The sequence below is a fragment of the Zerene cesonia genome, chromosome 25 (genome assembly GCF_012273895.1).
Source record: "Zerene cesonia ecotype Mississippi chromosome 25, Zerene_cesonia_1.1, whole genome shotgun sequence".
NCBI lineage: Eukaryota > Metazoa > Arthropoda > Insecta > Lepidoptera > Pieridae > Zerene > Zerene cesonia.
The window spans coordinates 1,946,189-1,960,417 of NC_052126.1; the positions used below are offsets into that span (position 1 = coordinate 1,946,189).

General features: G+C 31.5%; 1 protein-coding gene across 5 annotated transcripts in view; it reads right to left on the reverse strand.

Annotated features, from left to right (window-relative positions):
• Positions 1–1,735: 1,735 nt before the first annotated feature.
• The window catches only part of LOC119836751 (multiple C2 and transmembrane domain-containing protein), a 103,320-nt gene continuing 90,826 nt past the window's right edge, over positions 1,736–14,229 (reverse strand). For 2 of the 5 annotated variants that reach the window (XM_038362202.1, XM_038362203.1), the window contains 13 exons: positions 13,601–13,745; positions 12,171–12,322; positions 11,525–11,683; positions 10,112–10,298; positions 9,438–9,634; positions 8,095–8,308; positions 7,545–7,690; positions 6,587–6,732; positions 5,345–5,421; positions 4,361–4,467; positions 3,801–3,910; positions 3,090–3,187; positions 1,738–2,312 (listed from right to left, as the gene is read on the reverse strand). In XM_038362202.1, the coding sequence (XP_038218130.1) occupies positions 2,238–2,312; positions 3,090–3,187; positions 3,801–3,910; positions 4,361–4,467; positions 5,345–5,421; positions 6,587–6,732; positions 7,545–7,690; positions 8,095–8,308; positions 9,438–9,634; positions 10,112–10,298; positions 11,525–11,683; positions 12,171–12,322; positions 13,601–13,745 (1,813 nt within the window). In that variant the 3' untranslated portion in view covers positions 1,738–2,237. Of the gene's footprint in view, positions 2,313–3,089; positions 3,188–3,800; positions 3,911–4,360; positions 4,468–5,344; positions 5,422–6,586; positions 6,733–7,544; positions 7,691–8,094; positions 8,309–9,437; positions 9,635–10,111; positions 10,299–11,524; positions 11,684–12,170; positions 12,323–13,600; positions 13,746–14,229 lie in introns of all 5 variants that reach the window. The other 3 variants (XM_038362200.1, XM_038362199.1, XM_038362201.1) reach the window with 2 other exon arrangements.

Consider the following 14,229-nt stretch of genomic DNA (forward strand, 5'->3'; position numbering starts at 1 on the left):
AAGGAATTCTGTCAATGATTACTTACAAATCGCCCTATCTATACTAAATCGACAATATAACGATCTAAGCTTATAATATTGCGTTAAATATCACAATTTCAATAAATATAATCTACATCGAGTTTGCTTGTGCACATGTGCATTATTATGAAAATGTGCTATAAATTGTGCATAATTTTATTCAAAGAAAATTATAGCACTTTCAAAGTTGAAAATAATTTGTATGACTAGAGTAAATTTGTAATAAAATAAATAATACGTAGGCAAGATTACATTTTAAAAGCATGCTTTAATGATTTCTAATTGTAATTTAACTAGTTTTAAAAACGTCCAAAATGCTATATATGATATCTTATTCATTTTAATTTTAAATGCATTAATAGTGAATTTTTTAATCAATCTAGACAAATAGTTATAAAATAAAGTTTAGTCAACAACGTCTATTATAATATGATGAATAAATAATGAGATTGGTCTCAGTCTTATACTATCTATGTTTAAATATGACTTTACATCATAATCTAAAACAGTTGAATTTAAACATATTAACGCACAAACTAAAACGAGGAAAGTAATTATACGTTATTGTTTGGAACGCTATTCAATTAGTCCATGCTATTAGGTTCTTAAATCTAAACAAGTACGGAAGCTTCTAGCGGCAATCTATGTCAATAAAAATACAAAAATTTAATGGAAGATACGATAATATTTATAAAAATTGGTGTTGCCATATTCGATTAAAAACGATACAATTCTAAAATAACAAAGATTCATACATCACAGATACGTATCTATTAAAATAAATAACTTTGCGCTAATTTATAAATAAAAACATTATGTAGCGGAAACAAAGATTTGATCTTTGACTTCCATCAAATTAAATTGAAGGTAAGGAAATGTATGGTTAAGATATAAACACGTATATGTATACACATAGGAAAGATTACAATTTACTTCAATAGTTAAGAATTTAGGTCTAACGATAAATATATAGAAGATATTATATTGATTTATAATTATTTAGTGTTCCTAAATGATATCATTGTTATATAACTCTCATACTACCATAATCTATTCTGTTTTTACACAACGGGATTAATATTAAAATAAACATATAGGATCAAAATGCTAATATAATCAGTCATTATTATTCTATTAGAATGATCTCCAAGATCTAATTTTATTTACTCAACACTTTTGGACGTTTCCACCAGGTACTATTTACTTCTAAAGGTTATTTTTTAATGATTCAATAATAATTTCATTAATTTATCCAGTATTTAGGTAGTCAACGATATCAAATCTAATTAATTACAATAATAAAAATTTGGTTTTTCTGTGTTTACTGCTAAGCCAATGAAATTGTGCCTATTTACAATTGACAAAATTTCATTTTTTATAAAAACTTGAAACATAAACACCGCTTCTTTGTTTTGCCACCGTAAATATATTAAAATATTAATAGTTTTAAACGAACAATTATGTGATGACATCATACGTTACAGTACATACAATTTTTTGAACTTGCACAAGAAAAATGTATTCCTGACCGTATTAATGGCGTCATTTGGCGCGATATTTTAAAATAAGATAATTATAAAATGAGAATTATAAGAGTTTTAATGAAAATAAAAAAAAAAACAGTAGCTTAAAATTTTGAAATGTTGTCAATTGAAACTTCGTTGATTTTCAAAACAAATATATACATACTTAGTAAAGATTGTAATAGTAAAGAAATTTTGATATACGCCAAGTATAAATCCTAGCTAGCATACATAGCAATTAATCGTTCTTTGAAATATAAATGATTTTCTTTGTGCATTTGTTACGTTTAGTTGTTTCGCGATTAAGTTTAACATTCTCATAAGATTACAATATATTACGTCGAGTGTAGGAGTTGAGTACGCTTCGGCACGAATTGTGCAAGTTTCCACTAGGGTCGTACCACGCCGTGTTTCGCTCGGTGAGTGGGGGAGCTGGAGGCCCGTATCCTTTTCCTGACCCTTTTCAATCCTTTCCTTTATTCCCGTTCCATTCCTAAACCCCGAAAATGTTCATGGGCGGTGTTGATTACTTACCATAAGGTAAACCACCAAACCAGTTACCAGCTATCATATAACAAGAGAATAACACCTCTTTGTTACAAAACCCAATAAAAATAACAAATGTACATAATTATATTAATTTTCTAGAGATTCCATGTATTCTTTGATTCGTCGACGAATCTTTAGCGAACGCTACGATGCCTTGTGTTTCTTTCTTGCGTCGCGTCGCTCGCTCGGTGCGTGAGGTTTTAATTCTCGAACGTCCAACTGAAGGAATATTGTTATAAATACATTTTTTATTTTTGCGTATAATTTTAATAAAACTCATATAACTTTATAATTATCAAAATATATCGTGATGCATTTTTTTTCTGAACATTACATTATTTTTTACTTGCAAAAGTACTAAAATAATATTTGCAAATACTCCATTATTACGATTGAATTAATGTTTAACGAAAACATTAATCTTATACTTTTAAACGAGCAATTCTTGTATATATATAATTGGAATCTCGGAATCGGGTCCAACGATTTTCATGAAATTTAGTATATAGGGTGTTTCGGGGGCGATAAATCGATCTAGATAGGAATCTTTTTTAGAAAATGTCATATTCGTGTTTTATCGACTAAAACTTAGCGACTCTTCCTGACATCTATTGGCGAATAATAATACTAATACTATTTTTTGGCAAATAATTAAAGTTCCAGCAGATGGCGTTGTTAAGTAACGAAGCCAATTGAGGTTAGACTAATTGTTTATATTGTTTTGTGTCTTCTTAATGCGTGTTCACTTAAAAATGCCTAAACGATCTTGGAAAAAACGCTTATAAACAATCTAACTTCACGAAGTTAAACCGAGCAAAGCGGTCATCCAGGTACTATAGTGATTACGGTACAAATAATGCGTTACTAAAAGGGATTAATTGTACAGAAGGGCTTATTGCTGAACAGCAATCTCTTACAGGCAACTTCATCTTTATCATCTTCATCAAAAGATCAAGCTTTTATTATGGTTAGTTTGAATAAAAACAGAAGGCTTACCAATGTTTCGTCATCTGGTACTCTGGATAATAAGTCTAACACTTCGTTATTTGGTATTGTGTGCGGTCTTAAAATCTTTCTCGTAAACTTATTAACACCTAAAATTTAGATATATACTTTATGTTATATTGGTTTTAAGGTTGTTATCTGGCAATAAAGCTTGTTTTCTTTATTTCTTTCTTTATATATTAAAACAAAAGAAACCTGATAAATAGTGAAATGTATCGAACAGTAACTGGCTGATATAATAAGGAACAAATTTATTACTTCTTATATTAAATGACATTATTAAAATTTCCACGTAAAATCCCTATCATTATAATTATAACGCAAGTCTGTAATTCTCTTCTTCACGTTTATAAAATCAATTTTGTTGAAATTTGGTACAAACACAGTCCGAGATCTGAGAAATGACATAGGATAGGTTTTATCCTGAACATCCCACGGGAACGGCAAACGCGCCGTTTTTACTACGCGGGCGAAGCTGCGGGTGGAAATTAGTGTCATTTGATATATTTGAATGGATATAAAATATTTGTCTTTATAATTAATTATAGGGCTGTATCACTTGCTGATAATAGCCTATTTAACACGTATTTTTGTCCTATATTTTCATACATTAGCTTTTATTTTAACTGACAGATAAGATAAACAGAACCTATCCTGAATGTTTAAAAATGACCAGTTAAATAATATAATAACTAAACTTACCCCACGCCATTAGTAAATATCTTAAAGGTATCATATACAACACTGTCATCGCTCCGAAAAGCATAATTATTGCTAAGTAACTAAGATATGGCACCGTGAAGTTCATTAGGCTGAAAAAAGTACACCATTTTATTATTATTTGTTCAATAATACTTATTGTATATCACATTTAAACCCAAAAAGAAATGTGTAATAATTATGTTATCCTACTAATATTATAAATGCGAAAGTTTGTAAGGAAGGAACACACACAGTGTTTTGTTACTCTTTCACGCAAAAACTACTGAATCGAGATGTCCCAATGATTTAATTGGAAAAAAAATTGACAATAGTTGATTATTGGCTAACAACCATTTTTTCTAAGTGGGGAAATCCTGGCTCTAGGCTTGGCTAACAACCAATATTAAGTAATAAAGAATCAACCCACTAAAACAATTAAGAAAAATGTAATTTTTTTTGCTTGACAAATATCAAATTGCTCTTCTGTAAAGTAACGAATATACAGATGTAATGACGGATAGGTCGATCTATCAAAGCTAAAATACTATAATTAAACATACTTCTTAACAGCTTCTCCTAAAGACGCGACATATCCAATCGCGTTTTGCACAGTTTGCGTCACTTCTTGTATCGCTTGAAGCCTCTCTTTTAATGACTTCTTCTCTTCCTGTGAATAAATTACTGTTATAAGGTTCAGAGAAAGTACGTAGGTGTTCGACGCAGTGGCGTAGCTAGGGGGACAAGGGCCCTGATGCATAGGGAAAGAATCGGGCCCTCCTCCCCTCTTTTCGCCTTCCTCCCCTCTTTCAAAGCTGAGGTTAAGAGGGCCCCCTAAGCTCCGGGACCCTGGTGCACTGCACCACCTGGCCCTATGATAGCTACGCCACTGGTTCGAAGTCATGTATTCTTATAATTGTTACTGAGAGAATTATTATGAAATCTCATAATATTATAGATCTATTAAAAGCGAAGTTTATTTGGCATTCAGGGTTATGTATACGTTTAATCTATTGACTATATGAGAAAAATGTTTATTGCTATGAAAATGAAAACTAAAATACATCGACTACAGAAAACGTTTTAGTCTTTATCATCATCATCATCATCAGCCCATATATGTTCCCACTGCTGGGACGCAGGCGTCCTATGAGGGTTTTGGTTATAATCCACCACGCTGGCCAATTGCGGGTTGGCAGATGTAACATGTCGTCGAACTTTAGATTCTTGGACATGCCGGTTTCCTCACGATCTTTTCCTTCACCGTTTGATCAGTGATGATATTATCCACATGCGCAGATAAATTGAAAAATCAATTTATTTCTTGCACGCTCGCCTGTCTCGAACCCCGACTTATCGATATTAAGTTCGAGGTCCTCACCACTGAGCCACCACTGCTTTTAGTCTTATCTAGTTTTTTATTATAATCGGTGACTACATAAACGAGTTTTAAGACTTTAGAATATACACTATTTTTGTATTAATAACATATTATATGGAATATGCACACAGGTACTAGTAAGCGTATTAAAAAAAAAACTATTTACCTTATCCACTTCTTCTTCATCATCTTCTTCAGCCAGTAAATCATCATCGTCCACTGGTAGCAATAATGGGTTGCCACCTGAAATAATTTATTTCATGTTATACTAGCTGGAACCTGCTTCCCTCGCGTCGTACTAGGTTAAAATGTAGCCTATGTGTTAATTAACTACTATTAACTATTATCTTTTCTTAATTTAGATCAAATTTAATTTTTAGGTTTATAGCATTGAAATGCTTTATAAATGAGAAATTTTTTCTATTCTTTCAAAATTTCTCTATTATCTATATATTTAGAAAAATTCATACATATCCCAAAAGAGGTTTTTGCGTAAAGTAAAAGATACATGATGTTTCTTACTAACTTTCGCGTTTATAATATAAGTGGGACAAACGTATATTTGCTTTGTATTTTAATTAAACTGACTTTTGGTAAGAAAAAAAAAAAATATGTGCGTATAATATATATACAGGTAAAGCTAATAAATGTGTGATAAAAAGTCTGTAGCTACCAGAGATCGCAATTTTTTATGTCTTGTCAAATAAAATGAATTAATCCTTATAATTACTTATGTATCTTTAAAATATTAATAAGGCTTTGAGATACTTAATATTTTACATGTAATGGATATTTAGGGTAGGTTACAACTTTCGGATATGTTCCGTTTAGCTAATCTGTCAGCTAAAACGACAAATAATGTATAAGAATACCTTTATCTCAAAATGCGTCAATTAGGCTAGCAGGAACTATATCAACAAGCGTTGAAACCGGCCCTTAGTATTTTAAAATTATTCCTATATAAAACATAGAACATTGAATACATTTATAAATATTAATTAATATCACACGAAGTTAAAATGTATTCTAAATTAGTAGATATCAATTTGCATGCAAACGAACAAACATTAAAACTTACTACTAAATAAAAATGATTTTAAATATTCCCGAGGACTTTTGTAGATGTTTAATTGTGCTATAAATAAAAGAGAAACAAAATTAATAGTAGTTTTAATTACGAAAAAAGATGTAAATAAAAATATTTTGGTTCTACGTCTATAAAAAAAAAATATTTAAAATGTACATAAGGACTATGGAAAATACCATGAAAACTATTACAAGGACAGATAAATATGAGAATCCGTATTACAGCCATACTAGTAGTATTGTGTTATCTGTGGCAATACCTAGCTTTACTCAATACATTGCGTTTTTTCTAAACAAAGCAAAAATATCAATCCACACTAACCCGTCAATCTATATATAAGCCAATTCCTTGCGAAGAATACGAGCATTAGAAATGGCAACATCCACATTTCGTAGTAGTAACAGAAGGCAAGCCATGCTAGAAGACCAATGAAAGACAATATTTTTGATTCCCATTCGAAACAGTCCCTGAAAAGCAATTACAATAAATAATAATAATTACATATTTCAAAAATTTATTAATATCTTTGTGGGCTAACTTGATATTAATGAGAATTATCATATTTTTTATAATAAAATGTCTTTGAAGGCTAACTTAATGCAATATAGACAGATATTTTCAAAGTCCGTATTCCTACGGAATATCGGAATAAAAAGTTGCCTATATATATTGTTATTTTTGTGAATCACTGTTTAATATGTATTATAAAGAAAAAAATAAATGAAGATACTTTTTTATTCGAAAGACTTAAAATACTAGAGAATGCTATCATTTAATGTCGTATTATCTAAATAAATTATACCTAATGGATGCAAATGGGTGTACGGTCGTACATAATGGTACAATAACTTGCCTTTTATAGAAACTTTATTGTAAGCGCGTTTATTGATAACAACAATTGATTTCAATTGATATTCATTCCATGTCAATTGAGACAAGTGTGAGGGTATGCACATTTTTTCAATTGCAGTAACCGGATACTTCCAGAAGTTTTTTAGTGTCTCTGCGATTGCGCTGCCCGCTTTTAAGGGGTAAGGGATAAGGAAAGGATTGATGGCTGGAAAAGAATGGAGAAGGAAGGGTCAGGAACATACTAGGTACTTAGTTACATAACATAAATACATCCATAGCAAGTACCTTGATAACTCAATACAGGTTCTAAAATTATCGTTCAACATGTATCACCTAATATAAAAAATATAACTAATCTGAAGAAAACCTAACAAACAGACAAACAAAATTAAATAAGGTTAATATTATAAAGAATTAGGTAACTTACTGTAATATTTTCCCAACTTCAATGAACCACATGATGATGGCCTTTAGTCGCATGACGTTACGAATGAATAATTGTCTTTTGAATTTAGCTTCTTGGTGCATGTACTTAGGCTCTTTCGGATTTACTACTCGTATAGCTGCTTTTAACTAGGTACAGGAAGAAATTACTATTATTATTACATATAATATATTAATATTGGTTACTATATACAATATATATATTAGTATAATAACTGTTTAAATAATATATAATGTGTAATTTTTGGCTTGTTGATACATTTTTTATTTCTATTTCTATTATAGTTTTCATCACTTGAATAGATAATATATATAACTAGCTGACCCGGCAAACGCCGTTCTGCCTTATTCTTATCATTTATCAAAAAATAGATGTTGGCTGATTCTCAGACCTACCCGAAATGTACACAAAATTTCAAAAGAATCGGTCCAGCCGTTTCGGAGGAGTTCGGTAAAAAAAGATTATATAAGATTATAAAGTAAACAACGAAGATACGAAAAGAAATAATTTCAATGAATTAATCAGAACTCACCGGATTCCAAATCACAGACATTTCCAATAGAATTTGTGGATAGTTTCCTTTTGCTCTAGCTCGCATCTTCTTGTCTTTTAGCGCAAACCACCTTTTCTCCCCATTTCTTATATTTAACAACGGTATTGCCAGTTTACCCAAAAACTCGACTTTATGGTCGTGATCCTCATCATATACCGTTATTTCTAAAATGGAACTTATGTCTTTGACTGTACTGAAAATATGCCAGGAGGTTAGTTAACGTACTAAAAAAATAAATAGTAATATTTTGTTACAGCCTAGAATTTAACTATCTTTTCATTTAAATAAATTAACATTACAAATGACATTTGATTGCAGTTTCAAAACTAAGTGCTTTAACTCGGTTTTCGTTTAAAATGTGCTGGTGTAATTACCTGTCTATTTATTTTCGTAAAATGTAACCATTAAATAAAACTGATTTAAATCTCATCCTTACAGTATTTTTCGATTATGTTTTTTAAATGAGACACATTGGAACTCTTGTCTAATCTTCGTAGGCCTATGCATCAAATAATATTTGACGATAATAAAGCGTATATATATATGCATATACATAGGCTTTATTATCCTCGTTATAGCGCGTGAGCTTAGAACCGAGGGGTCCTGGGTTCGAGTCCCGGTGGGGACGCAAAAAAAAAGTCTCGGTTTGGCAGGACACAGAAGGCTGATCACCTACTTGTTCATAAAGAAAATCGATCAGTGAAACAGATGTACATCATCTGCCCCATACCCCACTAGGGGACACGGGACTTCACTATATGCATATATACGTGCATATGTGCACCAAGCACTATGTTATTGTGTATTTAATAAGTTTAAAATTAATAATTTTATATCATTATGTTCTTTGGTAGCAAGTTACACAGGCTATATTTAATTTTTTTAGTTCCTTAACCAAGGGCCTAATATTCAAGACTGCGATTAATCGTCTCTAAATATGTTATCCAAAAATCATATAAATTTTCAGAGACAATGCATTTTTGTCTATTGTCTATTGTCGGTGTAACAATAATCAATAATCGAGGTTAAACAACTGTTGGAATGGTTATAAATTAGATGGGCAACTATTTTTTTTAGTTACTTAGAAAACCTTTTTGAATTTCAACAACAGTTAATTTCTGATTTGACTCTTACATGTCATCATCATCATCAGCCCAAATATGTTCCCACTGCTGGGACACAAGCCTCCTATGAGGGTTCCTTCCTATGAGGGCCTCTTACATGTAGTCTCAGATTATTAGCGAGTTTGAATTGACTATGACGTCACAACATGGCGGCGAATCGATCCTATTCTCAGTTACGCATAAACCAAAACGACTTACAAAGTGAATATCTTCATCCAATTTGGCGTCAGCGTCTTATACTCTGTGTGCGTTTGTAGTCTTGCATTGCCCAACTCCAGGACACAAAACGGATCAGATTTACCGCCCAAGTCGGCAGCTGCTAAGCCCTTAGCGCCATACACTTTAACACACAGCCATCCAACACCGCTGGATTGTTCGTTGAGGCGGAACCACGCCTACAGAAAATCATATAATACATATATACGAACTTAACGTAAGTGTGGATGTTTGTGACTATTTCACACGAATACAACTTATAGAAAGAAAGAAAGAAAGAAAATACTTTTAATCACAAATACAACAACTTACAATTAATACATTTTGAGAATAACAAAAAAAAATAAAAATAAAAATTACATTTATCGTATCTATTTTTAATTTTTTTTTAGTTTTATAGCATATTTCAATGCTTTTGGCGGGATCACGGGTGGTCGAGAAGCTAGGCGTTGCTACGGTTAGGCAAGAAACGCGGGTTCGAATCGCGCCCCGTGATCGAATTTTTTCCATTCTTTCAAAAGAATTTTATCGTATCTATATAAAATTTGGTAGGGATAGGTTATACTTTGTATTAGCATATAAGCTACTTTAGACCCGGGTATGGACATAAAGCAAATAATCTTTTTTAAAAACATAACCAACTTCTGATTACTCACATATCTTTTTTCGATATTCTGTATATCCCTAGGGTTTTCTCTATAGCTAGCCAGGTCAGTAATAGTTTCAGATTGAGTGGTACCACTTATAGTTAGGAGTAAAAATATCTGCCCATTTCCATCTTCTAGATCCTTCCATATGTTGTGAGTTTTTTCTCTTTCTAATTTTGATAGGTCTATTGTACATCTGAAAGCAAAATAGATAGGTCAATATAGAGTTTTAAATTTATATATATACTAATATTATAAAGCTGTCGAGTTTTTTTTTTGTTGGAACGCGCTAATCTCATGAACTGCTGGTCCGATTTGAAAATTCATTTCAGTGTTAAATAGCCTATATATTGAGGAACGCTATAGGTTATAAATGTACCACGGGCGAAGCCGGGGCAGACCGGTAGTGAATATATATTATTGATGTGTTTTCAACACGCTATTGTTAGCGCCACCTGTATGTTAGTATGTAATCTACTCCTTTAGAGTCGATTTTGACCCATAGATTTAATACATACATTGTAATCATTGGTTGGTTACAATTCAATAATTTATCTTAGGATTAAATTATTTCCTTACTCTGTATTCCTTATTTATAAGAGCAAGTCTAGTTGATTCGATCATTACAGCGTGTTTTTTAACTGTATGTATTTATGATTAGTATATTGATATATGGATGTTTGTTCTAATGATTCCCACAATCAATTCGATATTTTAATATGCAAAAACACTGGAACTTCCTATAGTTACGACGACTATATAAATTATATCTATTTTAATGGATATCACGTGAATCCACGGGCTAAAACTAGTTCCTGATAGAAGTACCACTAGGTCAAGGTTTGATAAGTAGCGTATACGTAGTATGTGTGTTAAACTATTTTAAAGATAACAACAGAGTTACGTCAGCAAATAGGTTAGTTCCGGAACTCTAAAAACAACTATTTAACTAATAAACTTCTTGGATAAATCATTATTTTACAACTGATTAAACAAAACACTACTTTAATCATTTCTATCAAGCAAATTTGAAAATGAAAGAGTTTTTGAACAAATTAAATTAAATAAGGACAATAAACACATGTCTATATAAAGAGACTTCATTTTAATACTTATTTATATGCTAAGAAAGTATGTGCGAAAGAATTTTATTGGCATCAGTACAATAATATCGTTCATCCTTGTATCACCAAATGCTATCTACAATTTATTTACCAGTTACCATTTATGGTAGTATCTAAATGATATATTAAAATTTAAAACCGAAGAGTTTGTGAGTTTGTTTGAACACACTATCTCAAGAATTACTGGTCCCATTTGAAGTATTTTTTTAGTGACAGATAGTACATTTACGAAGTAAGGCTATATGTTATAAATATATCATATATGACATGCGTCGCACAGCTAGTATGCTATATTTACCTTCCCAAGAAGTCGTCTTTCGTCTGCTTATCTTTATCCCATACAGTGACTTCCAGTATCTGTTCCTGATCATCATACAGGTGCAGGTCAAACTGCTCCAACCAGGATGGATGTAGAGATTTCCATACAACCTTGCTTTTGTATTTTTCGTTACCTAACCTGTAACAATGCGAAACAATAATAACGAAATGGGACATTTACGGATTTCTATTATACAGAAAATCTAATGTTTCAAAAACCCGCTGTTAACATAGAGAGTTGATAAATTCAAAACTTTGCAACACATTCACAGTTATAAATTCTCACAAAACACACGAACATACACTCGCACACAAATGCACCCATACAAAAAAAGCAGTCGAATTCAGAAGCTCTTTCGTTTTGGGAACGTCGGTAAAAATTGGTAAGACTTTATCTGATATAATGAATCGAAAGCAAATACTTTTCTTTTGACCCCAAGACAAATAGCACAACAAATATCATAAAAGATAATCACTGAGACTACTGGAGTAATAATGTATAATTTCTTCAATAACGTTACATAATTTTTAAACGACGCAACCACTTTTTTAAATAGGCTTAATTCCGGTACAAACCTGAACAAAATAGCATACATAATACGGCTTTAAATAACAAACATCTATACCTAAACTTGCAGTAAGGGTCACTCGATCTCGTGTCCAGATCCATGGGTGGGAGGTTCTTGGCTTCCACCAGCACGATAGTCACTACGGAACTCCATATTTGAGCTTTTAGCCGCTTGTTCACGTCACTTAAGCGCGTGTTCTTTAGGAGGTACTGCAAAGAAGATTTGTTATAGGTAATTCATCTAATATTTAAGTGTAGAAAGAATTTAAGATAGTTAGGGAGGAATTTTGTCAGGTATGTATTATTGATGCAGTGTGACAATTTATAACAGGTATTGCGATTAAAAAGTCTGAAAATAAATGATGCGTGCCTGTTTGTCCACACGTTTATGGAAAGTGTTGATCAGATTGTACCTGTGTAATTTATTTATTTTTTTGTTCTAGTTTAATTGTAGGAAAATAGACCAATATTCATTAAACGTCGTTTTATATTATTAAAATATGTGCCACATTGTCTCATCAATAAAATTCTATTAAAAATAATTCAATAAAATATTTCGTTAGGTTATTATGTTCAATAAAGAAAGAAAAAATACTTATTTAACACCACATAATTTAGTTTGCCAAATCTATACAAAACGAAGAAATAAAAATATATAGATAACTTTAATAGATTAATAAAAATGTGGACTCATAGCTCAGTGTGGTGTTTAAAAGGGTAACTGTTCAGCATGTGTTACCCGTAATGCGCAGCGCTGACAACGCAATAAATAAAATTGCACATCAATTTTCTCGTAACGTTTAATGAACTAGTGTCTTGTGTAGAAATTTTGTTGTAATGTTTTGCTCTAGTTCATACAAAAACCTCAATTATTTTGTTAAGATGTGAAGGGAAAATGTTAAGGATCTTGCTTTAGCAAATCCTTGATTGTTATTAAAGACAAGTGTAGGTTGGGATTTGGAAGATGGGGATTCTAGATAAATGTAATTAATACGTTTAATCTTTGGGTTGCTTGAGTTTATGTTAGTGGTTAACACAAATATACACAAACGTATCCACAATCTCTTGATTAAAAGTTATATAGTATTATATTGATGATTAAGAATAAAACACCCAATACTCAAATACTGGAGAACTTATAGTAATTTAGTAGCATAGAACATATAATGTTAACCACAACCGTGAAATCTGTATAGGTACGACGTTTATATAGTACACAATATTTAATAAAGGTTAGTACATAACAAAAACGAAACGATATCATTAGTAATTATAGATCCCAAGACAAATAACACAACAACATTGACCACGTTTTTATATGATTTATGGCAGAACAAGCAAAATAGGAGATGGGCCACCTTATGTTAAGTGGTCACCAGCGCTCAATAACACTTGTAACTGATGTTGCATGAGCTTTCCCAGTCTTGTAAGAAAGTAGGACGTTACCACACCAAGTGTTAGACACAATGTGTATCCAAAGAACTGTACCCTATGTATCCTGTCGCTTCTATTCTTTAGCCTTGGAAAGCGACTGCCAATCTTCTCTATAATGTCTGTACATGTGTTTATTGCGAACGGAATGTCGACACTCTGTCCAGGGGGGAGACTTCCAGCTCTTGGTCTGATTTCGCTTCTGTGGATTTGTATTTATTTACACTAAATATCTTTAAACGCTTTTGTAAACAACTACTGTTGAACATTCTTTTGAAAGGTTAATAAAATTTCTCACAAAATATATTATGATTCTTAATTATTATTATCACGAATCGTTTGTTATTTCACTATAGGCAAAATATAATCAGATTTCCATAAAGCTATGTGACACATTTTAATAAGGCCATTGCAAATAAGATGTCGTCAGATGCCGTAAAGAAGCTTGAGATATAAGATAGGAAAGGTTTATGAAGTCATTGACCGTTAATACTTTTACACCAAGGTCCCGAATTCAGATTACCCATAAAGACAAGATTTTCATTTCGATAATCAGAAATGTACGACAGAATATTCCGAATGTTTATAGGTGTTTCTATTGAAAGCGATGATATTAAAATGTTAATATTTACAGGGTGATATAATTGTATCTATAAGTACATAGTAGTATTCTTAGTATTAGTTCA